The sequence below is a fragment of the Parus major genome, chromosome 2 (assembly GCF_001522545.3).
Source record: "Parus major isolate Abel chromosome 2, Parus_major1.1, whole genome shotgun sequence".
Classification (NCBI taxonomy): Eukaryota; Metazoa; Chordata; class Aves; order Passeriformes; family Paridae; genus Parus; species Parus major.
The window spans coordinates 42,246,820-42,268,177 of NC_031769.1; the positions used below are offsets into that span (position 1 = coordinate 42,246,820).

Consider the following 21,358-nt stretch of genomic DNA (forward strand, 5'->3'; position numbering starts at 1 on the left):
TGTGTGTCTAATAAATTAATGGAAAACTCTTTATTTTAAGCGTCATAAAAGCCATAATTATAAATATGACAGTCTTAAATGAACATACATTGCTATGGAGTACAAGCAAATGAACAAGCTTTCTCCAGTTACTTTTTACTTAAGCTCTTCATGGATTCTGATGTGTAGCATGATGGTAGCTGCATTCATGGGTATAAAAATAAGCCTCTGGTGTATCAAAGTATACATGATTGCTTCAGCTGCCCTGATGTGAGGATGTATAAAGCAAATGTTAACCTAGAACTTCTACTTTTCTTTGGTATTATCAAACAAGTTCTGTGTCCTTTTAGATGAAGCGATGAAAACCTCTACTGTATGTACACAAATGTAATTCTAAATAGGTGGCTGTTCAGAGGCTGCAGAGATTGTGTGGTTAAGTGCATAACGACTGTACAAAATAGTTACATGATGTTGCAGCAGGACTGAACTCAGACTCACAGTCTGGGGCAGCTGGGCTAGAAGCTGTTGATAGCATTCATCCATGGTACTACATCTCACTGAATCTTTGAGAACTGAGGGATTGGATCAACCAAGGGCTAACCTGTATCTTCCTAACAAAACAAACAGAACAAACTATGTTCTCTGTCATGTGGCTTAAAAAATACTAAACAGTACAGGGGAAAGAAAAGTTTAACTTAGTGGCCTGAGGTTGTGTAAAAATAGAAGGATCAGTTCACTTTGCAGTATTTTTTCCAGACTTGTAGAAAAAATATAAAAGTATATATTTGGCAGAAAATATGAAAGCAAATCCTAAATGCTTACATCAATGTTTTTTCTTAAGAAAAAAGGGCAAGAAAACTTTGTTGCAAAATTAATTTGCCAGAATCCCTAGGCTACAATTTATATGGATATTGTGTAGTACCTCTCAAATACTTCACCAGTGTTCTGTCCTATAGCTTAAGGGAAGTGCACAGTGATGGCATTGTAGTAGCCTATGCAGGTGCAATATTTGAATAGAATTTGCTATATATATATATATATATATATATATAAATATATATATAAGATTGACACTAAGCCTAAATCCTGTGCATTAATGGGGATGAACCCAATCCACTGACTGTTCTGAATGTGTAAGAAATATTAAGTGTATCCTGGTGGGTACAGGATCCTTTGGCCTTAATGCCTTTGCCTGGCATTAGGAAAGTGAGTACATTTCTTATTTTTTAGTTCAGTGAAGTTCAGCACAGTACGGAAGCTGAGCCTTATGCTCGTTCCACGCAGCATAAGCTTTGGCACTAACTTGTGCTCAGGGGAAAAGAGAAAGAAAAACTCCTTCCTGCCGAGTAGAAACCAGCTACTGAAGAACAACAACAGATTTTCCTGTAGGCAAGTCTACCAGCTTGATCTCAAACAGCAGAGAGTGTGCAAGAACTTGGTGCTGAAAGCCGGCACTTCTGGCATCTGTTTTTTGTACTGTCAGAAAGATATTCAGTTGAGACTTCCTCACTACCTCTGATTTTAGAGGTGATAAGATATGTGGAGGACTCCACTGCTATTCTGATTTAGCCTCAGCAAAAAACTTAACGGAAACCTGTAGAGAAAATGGGAGTTGAATGAAATTTTCATATTTTAGGGATGAAGCAGTCCTTGGCACATATTCCAAAAGCCAAGCATAACCACAAAGAACCTAATCTGTTCTTCTCTCAGCTTGTGCCCATGCTGTTCCCTCTGTTGATTTATTGCAATAATCATCAGAAACTTTCCTGCAAAAGAAGGTAAGTCACCCTGTGACAAACTTGTCACAAATTCCCTAGCCCAGATGGTGTCTGAGAGAACTGCAGTCAGCAAGGTGTGTGTTTCCCAAGACAGGAGCTATCACTGCCCTTTCAGCACCAGACACTTGTTAAGCAGCTGTCTGACAAAGCAAATGAAACAAAAGGTTCTCCTACTTTCTGGAGAGGACTTATAGAAGATTTCTGTTGGAATAATTTTAGCCCACAGATATTTCTGTGGTGCTGCTGTAGAATGTGTGCGCAGTTTCCCAATGGCCAAGTGACACTTGTGATCTAAAGCAAGATTTAAGTGCTAACTTTTTGATTGAAAACTGCCAAACCAGTGTGAATGGCAGCAAAAATTCCTATAGCTGTTTTTAAAATACCCTTTCCCCCAATGGTGAAATATTGTAAATTTTGTGAAAATGACAAAGTTTAATCCATCTCAGGATTTGTGAGGCAGTTGGCATTAAATAAAAACTTATCATGAATCCTCTTCAGATACAATGTATGCAGATCTAGAGGAAGAGCAAGTAGAGGAGGGACACTTCGAAAAAAGTAACTTGTTCTGCATTAATCCCACCTCCACTATTTTCTTAAGAACTCTGACCCTGCTTCTATTGATGAGATGGGCTGTGTGCTCAATTTCCTCACTGGCTTCAACTTACAAGGAAAATGGTATGTTTTCAAAGATGTCTTGCATAATGGAAGCAGCAAGTGCATTCCTTGCAGCTGTGGTGTATTGAGGGAGAGGTTTAAATGATCCTTTCCTACATGATGTATACTTACGAAAGTGATGAAAAGAAAACATTTCTTTGCTGAGTTCCTGATGGTGGGCAGTTCCTCATCTCCTTGCACCAGCAACTGAGACTACCCTCAGTAGATACAGTGAATTGTAGAGGGGATCTTCGAAGGAAAACCTTTCATAGCTGCTCGAGGAAGGCTGTGCTGCACTGCCTGGACACTGCTGCTGGATAACCTCCTGGCCTTCCTGCTCATCAGGATCAACCTAGCTCTGGCAGATGGCAGGAAGAAAGCCACAGAACCTCATACTCTATTAGGTACTAAAGTCAATTTCTTTGCTTTTAGAAATAGCTAAAGCTGGAACCTTCCTTTTCCTTTACTCCTATATACATATTCCAGGTAAGATGACACATGGAATACTATTGGCTCAGCAGTAGTACATTTACATTTAGATGTGAGAACCAGTTCCATGCTGAAACATTATAGATAGCAGCATAAATATGTAATAAAAGCTATTTGGTCCTGAGACTGAATAAGCAGAATACACAAGAATGTTTTTTTTCTAACATGTTTACTTTTAAGAATAGAATCTTTAGCCCATATACCCTGTATGTTGGGAGGAAGGAATTTCAATGTTAGTTTTTCTCATAACTCACTAGACTTTGATTCAAAGTGTGGAAAAATTGAAATAAATCGAGTTCTGCTGGTTCATTTGAATATATGCATTTTAGCCTATTCCCAAGCCTGTTGAACAGTGCTCACTCCTGGACCACAGCAGCAAACCCACAGCTAAGTGCCCGCCACAATTAACTGACAGTCCACGATTCTATGCTTTTGGCTATAACTCAGGATGTAATTTTCTTTTGTGCATGTGTAGTAAAGGTTCTTCACCTGTTCTTAGGCTGTTGGAGAGATCAAAACTATCTCCTTAAACAGCACTGCACAGTTCTGTCTCCTCACTGCAGCTGTGACACCTTAAGAGGAGTAGTACTGTTAAAATCTAAGAAAAAGGGGCCCTCTTGTTGAGGCAGGAATGTGGTGGGGATAATGTTGTAAACTCCAGCAAATGTGTTCTCCACCTCCAAGTAGCAAAATCCACACCTATGATAAAGAAAACTGTTAGAAATGAGATCTAAAGCATGTTTCAAACCTCTATGCAGACTTCATTAAGTGTTACCTGTAGTCACCACTGCTTTTTTTCTGAAAGCCATAGGACCCAGGATCTCCCACTGTTGAGACGGTGACAAGTTCAAAGCCAACACTGTATTGCCTGCAGGTGACATGACAGACTTTCTTTAGCTATTTGTGCTCTCAAGCAGAATTCAAGTAGTTAAGCTTGTGACACGCTCCTGTGCCACATGGCAGAGATCCTGTGTGATCAGATTGCTATCAGAGGACTTGGTGTCAGTGATCCCAGTATAATTTCTCATGTTGCAATACAACTTGGGACACTTTGTCTGTTCCTGTTAATGCATGTGACAGGCACCGCTGCCCCTGTCCTTCAAACTACCCAAATAGGATGTCCAAATGCAGGAAAAAATGCAAAGAACTGTTCACTTAATGGAATCATGCAGCCACACCTCTGCCCTCATCTTCATTTCATGAGAGAAGGAGTTTCCTCAAAGAGGGGAGGAGAGATAGAAAGTTCTGCCATTTTGTGGAACTCACTGTAAAGATTTGCAAAAGATGAACACTTGACTGCAGGTCAGGAGATGTTGCAATTCAGAAGTGCTGAATACTGGTATTTTGAGGTAATCATTAATTGTGCCAAAGCAATTTGGCCTGCATGAGTGTACTTTTTTAGGACATTGTCATCCAGCCCTTCTGGCCTGCTAGTGGCAGAGCAAATGCACATGCAGAGGTGTTTGAGAGCTATAAGGGTTTAATCTTGCATATTAGCTCTACTGCAAAGTAAAATGAATTATGATCATAATAGTTTTAAGAGGAAGGCCTTTATACTTTCTTCCCTAACTCTGCTCAGACTCCAAAACTAAAGAGAAAGGAAGGTTGCTGCTTTCCTTATAGGTCAAGGATTTCCCTCAGTAGTTAATGTGTAGATTTAAAACACTATTGATGGTAAAGATAGAAACATAAATAGTACTAAATCTGAGTCAACTCCCACACCTTGTCTTCTGGATTTTCCATGAGCTTCCCACCCTCCCAGTGGATACCAACAAAGCTTTATATTTGGTATGCAGTGCATATTGATGCACAATTATTTTCTACAAACCTTGGCCCCCGTAGTTCAATTAGTAATGGTCCATTCTTGTCTAGCTGGAATTGATAAATGGGGTTATTTTTGTAGGTGTCTCTGAAGTTTCCACATCCTCCAGCACTGTGACCTTTCCACTGTCCATTAACCTGAAAGAAGTCAAAAGTACAGAAAACAAATCCTGAGGATTTGTATTGCTTATATACATACACAAACAAGACTAGAAGGTCCTCTCACCTTATAGGTTACTGACTTTAAAAATCAGGAGAGGTCACTAAAGTGAAATGAAAGGTGGTGTTAAGCATTCACAAAGTCTTGTGCAGGTCCCCATCACCCTCAATCAAAGCCTTAAATCCCTGAGATGTACTGTGTTTTTCCAGCCTACATGAAACAAGCACTGAGTGACTGTTTCTGACTGTGACAACTGCAGCTAACAGAAGACCCACATTCCCATCTCTCCCACGCCTACTAGACTACACAGATTTTTTTCATCCTCAAACACTCCTCCATTGGGTTAAATGAGAAACAGCAGTGATACAGGCAGGACAGTAACAGTGTTATAACCTTTTCTTTTAAAGATCTCTGCCTCCAGCCCTGTCCATCACCTCCATGCACTCTGAGAACCAGCACTGCAGTGACAAGATAACTATGTTCTGCAAGGATAAGACACACAAGAGGAAAAATGCTGCTCAGACTTTGAGAAGCAGGCCATCTGTTTCCAAATTCCTCTTGCTAGTCATTAAACTGAAAGGTTAGACTTGTAATACATGCCAGGCATTCCCACAGATTTATAGCTGAGATTCCTCTCTCCTATTACTTCTTTCCTGTCTGTCAAATCAGAAAGTGGCAGCATTTTCTCTTGTGATTTAATTTCTTTACTCAGTACCCTCAAACATGGTAAGTACGGAAGCAAGGGGGACTTATCCCCCCTGCCATGCTGCTACCCAATAACCTAAAACTGCTGTGTGCTGTGGAGCTTTCTAGCCCTTTCCCACTTCTGTTACGCTTCATTCCAGGGCTCACCAGGGCTTGGTGAGCTCCAGAGGTGACCACTTGACTCCAGTACAGGACATCTAACAGAACTTGTCTTTACTGCTGAACTGTGAATTAGTTCTCTGCTTGCTTTTGAGTGTGATGACTGCTAAGCAGTCACCAAACAGGCATTAAATACAGGCAACTAACTTTTTGTATTCAATCCTAAAGACAGAATTGGCCATGGATAGATAAAACATACCTTTTTTATTTCTTTAAATACTAGACAGATGTTCAAATAATCAACAGGAGTTTTCTATATACTTAATTCTCTTCTCAGACATATTACAACATAAAATGGATGTCCCTCCTCAAACAGGTTTTTCACCTTGAATGTGTTTTTGACCTCTTAAAGCACTTCCTCCAAGTAAGCCCAGTTTTTAATAGCTGTATAGGACAATGGTTTCTGGCAGGACCAAACAAGTCATCGTGCTCTTCCCAGGCATCTCCCTATTCACTCACCATTCTCTAGAACAGGCTTCAAGGGACTGTTCCAGAATTAACAACTGGTATGGAATATTGTCTGAACTCAAGAGCCAAGCTGCAAGCCAGGATGTGCCCCTGACCACACAAAATGCAAAATGCAATCCTGGGCTTCAGGCACAAGTGTCCTAGAAAATGGACTGCTCCACTGTGGCTCAAGCTCCCTTGTTTCTCTCTTCCTCAGTATGTTACTGTTTGGACAGAAGACTTCAGACTATAATAGGATTCCCCACAGTATGCATGGTAGGTACAGAGCTAAAGTTAACAGCTGCTGGTTTATTCTTTCCTGAGGATAAAATTGCTAAAACATGAAAATACATGCAAGTTAGTTTTCCCTGTGAGCTTTTGGCTATATTTATACTTCAGCTGAAGGTATAATTGCTGCTCATGTTGACAGCTGAAATATGAACAGCAGCTGGCCCCAAAACTGCCTGAGCTTCTGACTTAGTTTCAGTCAAGTTTTTCACTCTCCCCCCTGTTCCTATACTCTCAGGGAGCATTTCTACAGGAAATGTACAATGGATTTACTTTCTTTTTATCCTGTCTGGCAATGGAAGTGCTTATTCCAACTGTTACTGACCCTTGAGGTATCTTTGCAAAATTTAGGAACAATAGTGTGTTGTGATATTGCCATCCTAAGTTTGTTTCTTACGGTCTTATTACTGGTGCCTTTGGTTTGGCATTACTGATTTTGTCCCATCATGGCAGGAGTTTTTCCAAGAAAATCATGCAATTCTCCCAAGAGGACATGAGCAACACTTCTGGGGGGTTTTCACTCTGCACCATGACTATCAGAACCTGATTTCTGCAGAGTGATGACTTACTAGGGTAGGGGTTGTTGTTCCAAAGGCCAATCTGTTCTACAAAGGCTTTGCAGCACGTCTGCAATGGTACAGCTGCAACAACACACTCTGTGGTGGAGGTGGGGCAGTAGTATCAAAATATATTTAAAAACCTTGTATATCTTAAATATAGAAAAGCCAAACCAGCGACCTATAAAAGAAAATGTTTCTTTACCCGTTTGGAAATGGTGTAAGGTGTAGGAATCTTGGAAAAGGTGAACTTGCACAAGGAATACACCTGTATTGTAAAAGATGCAGCAGGTCACACATTCATCTTACACTTTTCAAATGGAATCATGACAAATTAAAAAAAAGCAGAATTGCTTACACAACATTATTAGATACCTGTTCACTACATGCCTGTATTACCCATCAGATGACCCTGTGTCAAACACAAAATTCAAACTAAGGGACTGGGACTAAGACTTGTTCTACTTAATTTTTCTTAACAACCCCTCCCCCCCCCAAAAAAACCCCCACAAACAAACAAACAAACCCCCCCCCCAAAAAAAACCCCAACCAACAAAAAAAGCAAAATGGAAACAAACTCTTTTTTGAGTGAAAAAATATCAGGCATTGATCACTGTGTGACTCACCAGCTAAGAGAAAAACCCAAATCCTAAGTCAAGACCTAGAGAAGTCGAAAGTCTTTAAATCTTAACCAGGATCTAAAATGGCTTTAAATAATAGATTTATTTTTGGATACAAAGAGAGACAATGTATACAGATACTGTATACAGATACTTTTTTTATTCTAGGAAATAAGAGTATTTTTCAGCTGATTTTGTTACTAAAATTTTGTTACTGAAACCACATTAATATCTTAACTACAAATGGAGACCATTATCAAACACTTCATCCAGTGGTTCTGCTCCATCATTCATAACTTCCCTCCCCAAAATAGCAATATTCAGAAATACCCTTTTTATCAAATATAAAAACAAAGGACCCTTAACTGTTCAATTGTTTACCTTCATTGTGAAACAACAGCACCTACCCTGATGGTGTAATGGATGGTGTTTTGTTTCTCATACTGGGACACCACTAAGGTGAATGTATGGGAACCTGGAGAGGTCAGCTTTATCTTGGTCAGATAATGAGGACTGTTGATCCGAATACCATCAATATAAGGAGGAGGATCAGCTGAAAAAGGAAAGAATGATAATTTTTCCCTGACTAAAAAAATCCATCACCTTGGTAAACTTCTAAGATTAGACTGAACAGACCCAAGTGCTCTGAACAGAGGAGAGCCTCAAGACTTACCCATAAAAAGGACAGTCTTAACATCAACTACTGTTTTCAAGAGAGGTATATCACACATAACAAGACACCAATTCTGTGCTTGAAAGTACAGCTTAAATCCTAAGACTTGCAAGGACTGCTTATCCATCTCCCACCAATGTCACTACTCCAAGAAGACTACTGTACTTACGTTGAAATTTCAAGAGAAAGATAATGAATGTTTAAGCATTCTTTGAAAATCTCTGAAGTGTCTGCTCTTACTTCATTGGGTGGACAGTTTCAGAATGCCAGCTGCCAAAATCTTTGGCCAACTCGTAAACAATACTTCAAAACATTAGTTAATTCCTTTAACTAAATCATGCACGCTTTCTCTCCCTCTCTCTTCAAATTCTGTGATCATTACACAGATGCAGTTGCATCCCAATACCAATGCACATGTGGTACTTAAAAAGATCCCAAATGTTTGCTTTTACAATTAGACAGTGTAATTTGTTATTTGGCCTCTAATTGGTTCTTTCCAGACTTCTTTTAATTTCAGTGAAGCAGGACCAAGTCTAGCCAATTACTTCAATAGGTCCAGGATCAGATCCTTTTATTTTCTTCCACAAAGCAACATGGGAGAGGGGAAAGGATTAATATAAAACAATAAGAAGCTTAGGAATGGGAAGTCTCGGCCTTGCTGCCAAAGGATTAAGTTGCTTTGTTCTCATCTTATTTTAACAGATGGTTAAAAATAATACTGCAGCTTGACCAATCTATTTCTACGGAAAAAGGTTTTAAACAAGTTTGAGCTCGTGAGATCAGAAGTTTTTAAAAGAGTTTGTGTAGCAAGACAAAACACATCAATCATTCAGTTTTTGCTACTGGTCTTGCTAGGCTGTCTGTTTCAAGCACAACTGAACAATTCCCTCTACTATACAATTGTGTTTGGGTTTGCTCACTTAAGAACGTTTGCAGTGAGACACACATGTAAAATAAGCACTATTACAACTACCAAGAACACTAGAAGCAACTTGGGCAGTTGCTTCTCCTCACAGAGCAGCTCTTGTAAAAACAGATGATGATTTGGTCAGGTGTCAACAGATCTTTCCACAGAAAGACAGGTCCTAGGGGAAGTTTGGATTCTGGGAGAATTGGTCAGCAGAGTTCACTGAACAAGATCACATGTGAACAATACAATGCTTATTAGCCATTCCAATAGAAAAAGTCCCACCAATTCCATTCTGGTGAAAAAAAGCTTTAAAATCTACTAAGGGAGTTGTTGCATGAGCAGCTACCTGAATGCAAACCTGGTTCTAAAGATGTTCCTATCTGTAAAAGCAACAGGCCAAATCCTGCTTGTTTTAGGATGCACCTTCACTAAATAATTCCAAGGAATATTTTTAGCAATCTCTAACTTAATGGAAAGAATAAATAAAAATATGATCTTATTAGCTCTACCTTAAAGTTTCAGTCTATCCATTCAACCTGGGCATTACCTTTACACCCTGTGTCTCAGCCTGTGTTTCAGACCTGCTATCTCTCTTGAAATAAAGTGTACCTGGTGACTTCACAGCTACAGCAAACCTCTCTTCCAGCTAAAAATAATCTGACATAAAATGACCAAGAGTGAGATTTTGATAAAATTGGAATATTTTACACATTACATACCTGATACCTGGAAATATGCTGTTCACCTATATTTCATAAGCTTGCTTAGGTAATTTACTAAGCTATGTTCATGGGACAATTAACCCTGATTCTTTTCATTTTGTGGAACCTGTAGACCTTTAAATAATTTCACAAATGGGAAATAATTATGCTATCAGAGAAACTAACACAGATCATCTTCTAAGCATTAACTTCTGGCACTGAAAAATAAACAGAAAAGAAAAAATAAAGTGTTGCATCAAAGTAAGTGTCAGCAGGACTATGTAGAACTCTTAAGAGTGGTGTAGAATGGCCTATTCCTTCAGTGTAGACTTTAAGTAGGATCAAACAGAGCAAAACAATGATTTCAGAAGACTGACCCCTTAATGTGACATCTAGATTTAAAGCAAAAAGTGCCTTTCCACAAAATTCTGTGTGCTTCTTCATTTATTTATAACATCAGTTTCTTGGCAATTAAAGTACACTAACCTGGATAGTAAACTTTTTTGCCATCAGTCTTGTATACAACCATCGTAATGAATTCCCGATTGTGTGCAAAGTCATCCTATAAAAACAAAACCCACAAAAAAAACATAAATCAGAGTTGTGCAATTCTGTGGAAAATTGTGAATACTTAATCAGCATCAAGTACACCTTCTACCATCCCTTTTGATTACCACACAGTATGATCTTATTTGGATACCCAACAGCATTCTTTTTCAAATGCTTGAAGTAAACAAACATCCACTAATTTAATTTATTCAGGCCCCAGGAGTCAAAGTTACTTCAGAACATTTATGGTGGAATAGAATCACTTAGCTCCAATTTATTGTTTCAATTGGAGGTACATGTACCTGCTGAATTAAAGAATTCTACATGTACACAGGCATACACACCTGAACATAGGCAGTAACACACTAATAAGAGAAAGCCATTTAGAAAGATTTAGAGAAGCTCTGCAGTGCAGAACCAGCACCTTGTCAGTGATGTGCCTGCTGAGCAGGACCCAGACAGCAGCACCACCCTGTGGACACTGCACCTCCAGCTTGTACTGAGGGTTGTTGGCCAGGCTGTAGGCATCCTTCACCGGGCCCTGCTTTGCATCCCACGTACTGAAAGTGATACAGACACGTTATTAGACCAGTAAGAAACTAATCTGTGCTTTGAAACCAACTCCAAATCCTACACATACACAGATATTATCAGTAACAAGTTACCAAAGCCTAGTTTTCTACTGGAATCTGTGGCAGTGGTTACATAACACAGTCACATCAGAAGCATTATCTTTAGAACCTTGTTTTGTAAATGAGTTCATCACAATACATGTATGATAATAAAAAAAAATGCTAAACATAAATAGCCTGGCTGCTGACTGCAACCACACAAAGCACAGAAAAAGCAGAACCATTTAAGCAGCCTGGGCTGCACAACCATATCTATGATTGCACACACCAGTATTAAATGAAAAACAGCTACACTTCTGTAACTGTAGAAAACTATCTTTCAAAAGCTTGCCAAATCTTTTCCTCCACTAGTTTTTTGTTTTTTTTTTTTTTTTCCTGAGGCAATTTTTATTTTAAAAATTGCCCTGTTTCATGCTTGGAAGGGTGCACTGCCAGAAGTGTTAAAGACGTTTGAGGTGCCCTGCTGCAGAATCTGCCTGCTGCCTTTTGAAGTGTCTAGACAAGAAAAATACAGTGAAAAAAAAGAACCCCAAAATGTGCTGATGACTGAACATAGAGTGTGGCACACTGGAAACAGAAGTGTATACAGCTATTCCTTAGTCTCCTTATCCCTATCACACTTGTAAAGCTGAACAGCATGTGTGGAAGGTTGCATTAACAAAGCTTCAAATTATCACTGCTGTTACTGTGCATTTTATGGCAACTGCCACTGCTAAGGCTTTTCCCTAGACAGAGGGAAGACAGTCACTGATGATGTAAGGACAGACAGACCAGTAGGTGAGCTCTGACTTTAGCATACACATTATCATCACCACAGTGTATTTTAGAAATAATTGGAGCGCAAAAATGGAAGGAGCCTTTACAGATAAGCTCAGCAGTCACACTGTGGATGAAGGAGCTTGTGCAGAGCTAACACCTGCAGGGACAGTGTGGAAGGATTGGCAAAGTGCAGCCTAGTGGAGAGGAAAAATATAAAAACCCTGGCTTTCCAAAACCAAGACACAGATACACACACTTATCTTCAAACTGGGAGACAAAACCCCTGAATGTAATAGATTTTTGGTAATGTAATATCCCATTCAGAAAACAAATCAGCAGGCAAGGAAGATTATTTATGATAAATACAACTGCTAAAACACATAACTAGTTAAACTACCCTGATGTCAGTGAACACACCCTATAAAGACAACACATGCCACACAACTCACTTGCAAGTGGCCAGAAAAATGAATTCCAAATAATAACTAGGTCACTTAAGCACTTAAGTGTCTGGGCACTGCTTAGAGATGGACTGCACAAAAATCTGTTTTTTATTCTGACAGGGAGATGTGGGACTGAGGTCAGAATCTGGTTACACAATTACAGTTCCACAGCAACATCACAAGGGTCACTGAGCTCCACTGATGTTACAGAAGTAGTCAAAAACAAGGCCTGGGCTGGGAAAGTCAGGCTCAAAAAAACAGGGTTGGAATTCCAACCCCCAGCTGTAACCTGGAAGAATGGAAGGAAGGAAACATCACATCAGAACACTTACTGAGATTTTGAAACAAAAATTTTATCTTTTGGACCAACCTGTGAATACATGTAGATTCTTTAAAAAGACTTGGGTTCCAACTCAAATAAATAACATCATAGTACTGGCAGAGGTCCTCCCAGGAAATCCAGAAAATGCCTGAAAAGGAAATGTTGTTATTATTTTCTTAACAGATAACTTGATTTTACTTGCGTCTCAAAAGTCTCTTTCTGAGCAAATGGTACAGGTCATATAAGCCAACATTTCTGCAAAATGTAGTAGTAATGTCTGAACTGCCTAAATTGCTTCATTTAAACTTGCCCCCCTAACCAAATTAAAGCAAGAAAACACAAGTTAATGTCTGCTTGTTATCTGGGACTTTTTGAAGCTGTCAGAATGTTTTTCCCTTCTCAAGCACTAAGCAGAAGGTATGAGAAAATCTGCTATTTTGAGACATCATTAGGTGATTCTGACCTGATCTCCCCTTTCCTATGTTTCTTAAAAACAAAACAAAAACCACAGTCAAACAGGTTCCAGAAATTCAACAACTTACATCAGCTGTCATCCAGCACAATCAAGTACTCAATCAACATGTGAGTATGCTTAAATGTATTTCTAAGATACTTCATCCAATACCTATGTCACTTGTTTTTGCACCCTAAATTTGCTTTATCTTTGCAACATTCTTATGCATTTATTCTAGTTCTCCATAGCTCACTTAATTGCAACTCCAGCCAACAACAGTGCCTGTTGTAGCAGCCTTATGAATCATGTCTCTGACACAGGCAGTTGCAGGGCTTGCAGCACTAAAGAACAGTCACAATAACTACACAGAAACAAGAAGACCAAAGTGTAAATCCACTTAGAAGGAATAAGTCCACTGGAGTAATTTCATATAAAATTTTAACAACTAGATGCTACAAACTACTTACAAAATTAATGGGTAAATAAATAACAAGCTATTATAACTGTCACAAATCCAGGGCTGCTATTTTTATGTTTAAATAAAAAGTTTTCATCAGGCATCTGCACAAGGCTTATCAATAAATGCTATAATCTAAAGGATTTGGAGGTACAGTGTTGTAAAAACAGTGGCACTGAACAAAACAGCTCCCTCAGGGATTTGCAGACAGCAATGAGGACACAGTGAAAAAGCAGAAACATCTTTCTGAAAGTAAAATGCAGCTGCTGCAGCAGAAAAACTGATTTAAATACTGATTACAGTAAGCATGTTGATACATATTTGAAAATGTTGCAGAGGAAAAAACCCACAAAAAGCCCATTCATGTATTAAAAAGCAGCATTACACAGTTTATTGTCAGAATGTTCTCTTTGCACAGAACTCCCACAAACTGAGACAGCACACTTAACCAAGAAGGTATTGTCTTGTCAATGAATTTCAGATATATATTTAACAGTCTAGATTACTTAAACCCCAGAAAAACCTGAAATGACAGATTTAAATACACAAATACTTCCTAAACTTTTGGACTATTTAGTTTCTAGTATTTGTTTTACTCTCCTTGTGTGTAAGCATTTCTTTCCACCTTCCTGCAGGGGATACACCACAAAGATCTATAATAACTTTTAAAACCTTATTACCATTGTCTATTTTTTGAGCTGTCCTGGGATCAAAGTTCAAGTATTTTTGTAAATCTGGGGTCCAGTTTCTTGTGTCATTTTCACTGTATCGTCCCTTCCAACGTAAGTGGCTCCAGGGATTTTTTAGCTGAAGAAATCGAAGTCCCTAAAAAAACCACACAAAGTAAAATTGTCAGTTCATCTTGTTACAGTCATTTTTAAATATTGAAAGTGGTTTTTATATGGATCATGAAAACACAGAATCATCAAGTTTTCTGAAATTTCCCAGTGGAGTCCAAGACAAAAAACACATTAGCCATTAGAGAAAAAAAATCAGTAGCTACCCATCTAGGGTAAACCTAGAAACACATGCAGGTTTAAAACAGGAGTTTAAAACCACCTTTAGTTTCACTTGATACCTTATATTCTCTTATATCCAAGACTGCATATGCATGGGTTGGAACTAAACCCCACTTTTCTCCTTCCTCTTCAGACATCACCCCTGTTGCTGTTGTGATAAGGACATCTCCCTTGTGAAATCTGTTGAAAAAGAGGTGAAAAAAAAGCTTAATTAAATCTCACAAGTTGCAATCTAACATTTTCCAGACACTGCAATAGCATGTTTGTACACTGTCCATTATCACGACCCTGTTTTATAAAACCTGGGATACAGGGGTTTTTGTCAGCAGAAATCACTCCTGAAGAAAATATGAGAAAGTGGAACTATTTTTCTTTCAGAATTAAGTATATAGTTTAAATTAAAAAAAGATTATTTTAATATAATTTCATATTCTCTTAAACAAAATTCAGCACTTATCAACCTGAAGCTCAGCCTGTGTCAGTTTTAAGATACTTCACAGATCCACAGCTGAGCACAAATGTGGTTCCATCACCACTTACTTGATGACTATAGATAGCAAATTATCAAGTCTGTCACAGCCCTGGGATTCTGAAGAATGAGAATTTCATGCTTCTATACTTCTGCAGCTCTTTATACTTAAGTTTAGTGTTCTGAATAGCAATTGTTAATTTTGTAACAATTACTGTTATGAAAACACACTAGCATGTTTCCAGCCTACATTAAAAATCCAAGTACATACTCAGTGTCCCTAGATAGATCACAGGATCACTGGACTATATGGATCAACACATTTTCACTCTAGCACAGGTGAACAACAGCGATGCTCCAATGGCTAGATCCCATCCTAACTTCAGTCACACCTTCAAATTACAACACCAGAACATGTGAAAAATTGTTGACAGCTCTGAGAGCTCCTAAGCAACTGAAAAAACACCGTAGAAAGACTCTTTTATCGTGGATGCAGATGTTTCAGTCTTCTACTGCACTGAAATACATAAGACACTGGCTGCACAAAACTGTTATGAAAGAAATCAAAGTACTTGGTATATTTGGCATTTATACTTTACAGCTCTTACACCATAAGCAAAATAATAGAATCATTTACTTCGGACCTTTAAGACCATCAAATCCACCTACTGTTGCTGTAGGTCTGAAAATCAGTATTGCAGTTTTGATGGACTTTTGTTGCTCCTCCAGGAGATTTACTAATGGGGCATAATCTTGTGATACAACTAGAAATACTGTATTATATCTTCTTGCTAAGGACAGCAGACATAATACAGTTCTGGGAAACTGTGTGGAAACTCAACACACATATCCTTTTTCTTTTTAAACACTTAACTGGTATATATTATAACTGGTACCAGATATAATATAAGTGGTATATTGGTTCCAAACTACTCTTCTCTGACTCTATATTCTGTTTTCTTTATCAAGGAAAGGGTTATTTTTTTTTATTCATACATAAAGGAGAAGAATTCTGTTGCACAAAATTCCCCAGGATTTTAATCTTCTGTTCTATCAAAGCCACCAATACCTCAATTCTTCTTCTTCCAGAAAGCACACGGAGGTTTAAAAAGCACAATTTGTAGCAGTACCAAAATGCTGTTGAAGTATCTGTGGTGACTGTACTTCTTTTACAATGGTAACACAGCTAATACACAGCAAGCATTTTAATTACTTAGGAAAGAAAAAATGTCTACCTCTGATAAAGCATCCTGAAAGTGCTGTCTTTATTGAAGGCTTGATTGTCAGAGTGCATAGCAATTCTTTCAGGTATCCAACCTGTCAGTGCATGAAGATCAATATTCTGAAATGAAAGTATTCAAAAGAAATCAGAACAGATAATCCATATATAAACATATGATGTCTGTACACAGCTTATAAAATGCCTTGAAAGAAATCAAGTACACAAAAGTTACAATACAGCTCTGCACATAAAAGGGTCAAGATTAAGACTAACAAACAAAAATTCTTTGATTAGACAAGGACATCATTTCCTAGTAGCTTAAAAAAAAAAAATAAATCAACAAACAAGCTGAAAAGTGAACTGATGAAATTTCAGAGCAATGGAAGCATATCAGAATCATCAGTCATGCTCAACTGTGTGATGTGTTCTATTTATTTCATTGATTTACAGATTTGGAAAACATATCTCAGAAGTACTGTTTGGTACCTTGCTATTATATATGCATTTTGAATAATTTATGGGGGTTTTTTCTAAAGCTCAGGGTTTGGGTTTTTTATTCTTTTTGATAAAGCTGACACTGACATCTATTTCCATAACAAGGTGCTTTAATTTCTCAACTCCTTCAAATATTTCTTAATTCCTATTCTTTTGCTTTGTACTCCTCAAAGCAAAAGCAGAGACTGTAAATGCTTGAAGTGTCAATAATCAGTACTGTGAGGGTGGGAATTTGACGAATTAAAAGTACAAGACAGTCTGACTGTAAGTAACCCTGATTACAGAAGGAAGCTGGAATACAGTGGAAAGTGGAGAGGGCAGGAAGGGTGGAGATTAAATGTCACCAGTCAAGCTGCTTTTCCAGATAGCAAGTTAGAGGATGACAATGGGAATAAAACATAGTTATTTTCACCAGCTTTTGGCCTTCAAAGCAAAGCAGCCTGACACATAAAAATGTGTCCTACATTTACCCCTTATACAAAGCTACATTTGTCTCCATAACAGTCTTTCAAGAGGTGACGATTACCAAGTATACCCACCAAGAATGTGATTGTCAAGACACCAATTAACACCACAAAGTACAAAAAAAAAATCTTTAAAATTTTAATAGTATAAAGTTAAAATCAGAAAGGCTTCCTAAGTAACAAATTCTGTGGGCTATTCATTTCAGCAAACCCTCTTTAAAGAATAACCTGCATGTCACTTGTATGTAATATGTTGACTGTTTCTTTGGTAACCACATTATAGAAACCCAATGCATATTTATGGAGATGAGTGGAACAATCTGATAAACAAACTTGCACAGATCAAAGTACTTCCTCACTCTATATAGATCTTCTAAATGAGTAGACTGTTCCTTTCCTAGCTGACTCCATTAACTAATGAGGGAGAACTGGCCTATTTATTGAAATAGTTAGAAACCAAAATCAGCAGTATTGGCATGGCCAAAGAGAATTTATGACTTCACCCAACACCTCCATCTAGAATCTATACAAACAACCATCAATACTGAAGTCTGAGGACTAAGATTAACTTTGACCATCAAGATGTCTTGCTCATTCTGTTTTGATGGAATAATTTCATTAAGTACAGCTAAAAATATTTGTGAAAGAAACAGAAAAAAATTAAGAGAATGTCTAACCAAACACTTGTCTCCCCGAGCTGTTCACTCTGATTTCACTAGAAGGAAATTATTTTATCCATTATTATTTAAGTGGAATATTTTCCTCTTTGAAATAATCTCATACTTACAGAATTTGATCCAGGAAAATCATATCCTCCCATGACCTTCATGTAAGCTTTTTCTATTAGTGACACCCATAATTCATTCTTATTATTGGAATAAGAGCAGAGAAGTTCCCCACTATGATCAACAGGTAACTGGTCATCTATGATTACCTGTGTGAAATGAATGAAAAATCATCATCAACCAAATAAAGTATTTTGAACGTAATCAGAAGATAAAACCCTCATTAATACAAAGCTTTTCAGACAAAGACAGACCTGACCATTATTCTCACATATGGACACTTCCATCAATCCTGCAGTGGTTTGCCCAAGTGAACAAGAAATTCTTCTGCCAGCTCTTGATTGCATTGGTCTAACTGGGTGACATGTGAGTGGCTGCCTTGACTGATGGTAACAGTACAGTCTTACAAAGTGTGCAATAGTTACTGCCAAAGGCACTTGTGGAAAGGTTCCATGAAATTACAAGCATAAAAAGTAAAGAAAAGCTTAATAATATTCCTCATCTAATTAGGAATCAGAGCATGGACTATACTTGGTAGGAAGCAGAGAAATAAATATTTATCTTTAAGGAAACAAATAGTGTCATATCACTTTCATAGCCTCGAGTTCCAGATCTAAGTTTCTTCTCTCTAAAGAGGAAAAACACCTTAAAGCAGCAGCTCTGGCAGTAGTAACATTTCTTCTTTAAGTACTATATATTCATCATCATTACAGATTCTTACTGCATATTTGCAGTAATCTGAAACAGTTCCTGTGAATAGGTGTTTCAGTTTCCTGTTGGCACTGGTCCTTTACAAATGCAAGCTACCAACACAGCACATTCTCTGGTCAAATCTTATCTGTGCAGGAATGAATAGACCTTTTCATAGGAGAGTAAATGGCCATTCATCCTGACAAAAGGCAGCCACTAGGAGTTATTTTGGAAAGAAAACTAAGAGCAAGGCAGACACAAAAATGATACTTTCCTGAAACATTCAGATTCTGGAATTTTGCAGCTCAAGGACTTCCTGACCCAGAGGTTATACCTTAACAATTAAGAGCCTTTAAGGAGTTTCCCTCTACTTTTCCACCCCACAAATATAACCACTCAACTTCTGAACTCTGATAAACATTCATCAGTCACTATGATCTATGCTACAGTTAAGTATTACAAGGAAAAATACATTATTTTATGTTTTTATTTATTGCACTGGAAAGAAAATTAAGTAGTTTGTGAGTTTGTGAACTTTTATTTTCAGGTATTTCCTCTTCTTACTAGAAATCTGTAGTTGAGCAAGGCCTTGCTTGAGTTATCAGTTGAGTTATTCCTCTGTGGTCATTTCATATCCATACTCTTCCTCATACCTCCCTCTATATTTTTTAATTCTTTCTAAGAGTCAGTGGAAGAGTGCACATCTAATTTATAAATAGGGGATACATAGCTTTGTTCCTGTTTGGTTTTCACAATTCTGTTAAGTAATACAAGGCATTTAATTACATTAATTTAATGTAAGGTTACTTTTATGAACACCTATAGAAGAACAGACAGAAGAAGTATGTGGGTGCATACTTCAAAATGAATCTTAAAAAGGTTTAACAATTAAAAACTACTTTCCAAAAAACACCTGCCTAAAGTTTTTGCTATGCAAGCACTTCATAGTGAAGCTGATCAAGCCTTTAAAACCCATGACTTATACAGTAACAGTACTAAGTTCCCCAAAAACATTTACCTTTCTAGGAACACCATTGATATGAAGCTTCACCATGTATTTACCACATGGATTATATTCTGGTTCTCCTTTCTTATTCTGAGGGTAAATTATACTGTTAATAGAAAAGAAAAAAAAAAAGAAAATGAGGAAATTATTACACAAATGACTTGGCTGTATCTACACTTACAATGATAAAAGCAGGGTTAACACAGTCTGTTTATGGAATTTACACTGAACAGAAATATGGAATTTTTAATGAAGAGAAACTCAAATTTAGTAAAAATAATCATGTTTAAATAGGTTTTATGTTTTTTCAGGCCCTGCTCTTGCTGCAGCTTTCTACTAATATAGTAGCAAAAAGAACATAAGTAACCTCATTGTTTCACGAAGAGAAGCAAGGCAAGCAAACTTATCTTATGATTAAACAAGCAGTATTTACAAGTCTACAATATAAATATCTGTCAGAATGACAAGTCCAACTTTTGAAGGAGAAGGCAGTGCAGAACTTGCTGCTCTTGAAAAGAATACAAATTCAGTTCTTAAAAGAATAGGTTAAAATGAAACAATCAAAAACATTCACACACTGGTCTGGCAAGAGCCTCCCAGCAAAGTCCAGAAAACCCATGGCAAATTTATCATAGAATGCCAACTGAGTGGAGCTGAGATAGTGTTGTTAACATTTATTCTACAGTGAGATGTAAAATGCACCACCTGCTGCACAGCAGCTAACAAAGCAGTAAAATGAAACTAGAGAGCATTAAAAATAAAGTTTATACTTAAAAAATCCCAAACAAATACAAAATCCTTCCAAATTAATCTGACTCCTCAAAGCACATCTGAAGTTAGATTCTAGTGTCTCTATGTCAATATACATATATACAGAAGTATATATGTATATTGACAGTGAGTTATAGCTTACTTACACAGGAGTTTTGTGATTTTAAAAAAAATTTGTAATGAACTATGCTTAGTTAGTCAAGAAATGTTTGACTGTGTTTTTAGATGGCTTTGATTTAGACTTGTGCTGGCTAAGTGTCAGTAGAAAACCCTGAGAAATTATCTCACAGCACCTGCAGAAAGGAACTCCATGAACCCATACCTCTTAGAGAACTTAATCAACAGTTGAAGAACAAAATTCAATAGAGAACTGTTTAATGGTTGTCATATAACTAGAGATGAATAAAATGTCATAGAAAAAGAAAGCTATCTTGAGCAAGTTAAGGAGTCAAAGACCTATACACCCCAGAAAACCTGATTAATACACTGCAGGTATAGTAAGGGAGCCAATTCATAGGCTTGCTACACCCCAGAAAACTTACTCAGTGGTAATTGTCTAACCAGGACAGCAAATTTAATAAAGTGCTGCTTAGCTGGATAAAACTTGGGTTATCCACTAAACAAAGACAGATGAGATGTTCTGGTAGTAATAAAGAAACAGAATACCTATACCATGATGCAATAAATTGGGCAAGACTTTTGGGAGTGTCTATAAAAAAATCTCAGATATTAAAGCATATATAAATGTCTGAAATCTGTTGTTTCTTTGAACATGTCTATGGTGAATAAATTCACGATCTGTTCCAAATTTTGACTCAAAATTTTTATTAGGAATGTTTGTCTAATAGCTTTTTGCTGTTAGACTTCAAATCCTTTGTTT

At 37.5% G+C, this 21,358-nt stretch overlaps 1 protein-coding gene across 4 annotated transcripts in view; it reads right to left on the bottom strand.

Annotated features, from left to right (window-relative positions):
* Nucleotides 1-21,358, bottom strand: part of CAPN7 (calpain 7) — a 31,876-nt gene continuing 10,518 nt past the window's right edge. For 3 of the 4 annotated variants that reach the window (XM_015617883.2, XM_015617884.3, XM_015617885.2), the window contains 13 exons: nt 19,720-19,813; nt 18,014-18,160; nt 16,281-16,387; nt 14,636-14,756; nt 14,238-14,382; nt 12,695-12,794; nt 10,915-11,050; nt 10,428-10,503; nt 8,065-8,210; nt 7,243-7,305; nt 4,729-4,859; nt 3,676-3,768; nt 1-3,599 (listed from right to left, as the gene is read on the bottom strand). In XM_015617883.2, the coding sequence (XP_015473369.1) occupies nt 3,455-3,599; nt 3,676-3,768; nt 4,729-4,859; nt 7,243-7,305; nt 8,065-8,210; nt 10,428-10,503; nt 10,915-11,050; nt 12,695-12,794; nt 14,238-14,382; nt 14,636-14,756; nt 16,281-16,387; nt 18,014-18,160; nt 19,720-19,813 (1,504 nt within the window). In that variant the 3' untranslated portion in view covers nt 1-3,454. The remainder of the gene's footprint in view (nt 3,600-3,675; nt 3,769-4,728; nt 4,860-7,242; nt 7,306-8,064; nt 8,211-10,427; nt 10,504-10,914; nt 11,051-12,694; nt 12,795-14,237; nt 14,383-14,635; nt 14,757-16,280; nt 16,388-18,013; nt 18,161-19,719; nt 19,814-21,358) is intronic. The other variant, XM_033511929.1, reaches the window with a different exon arrangement.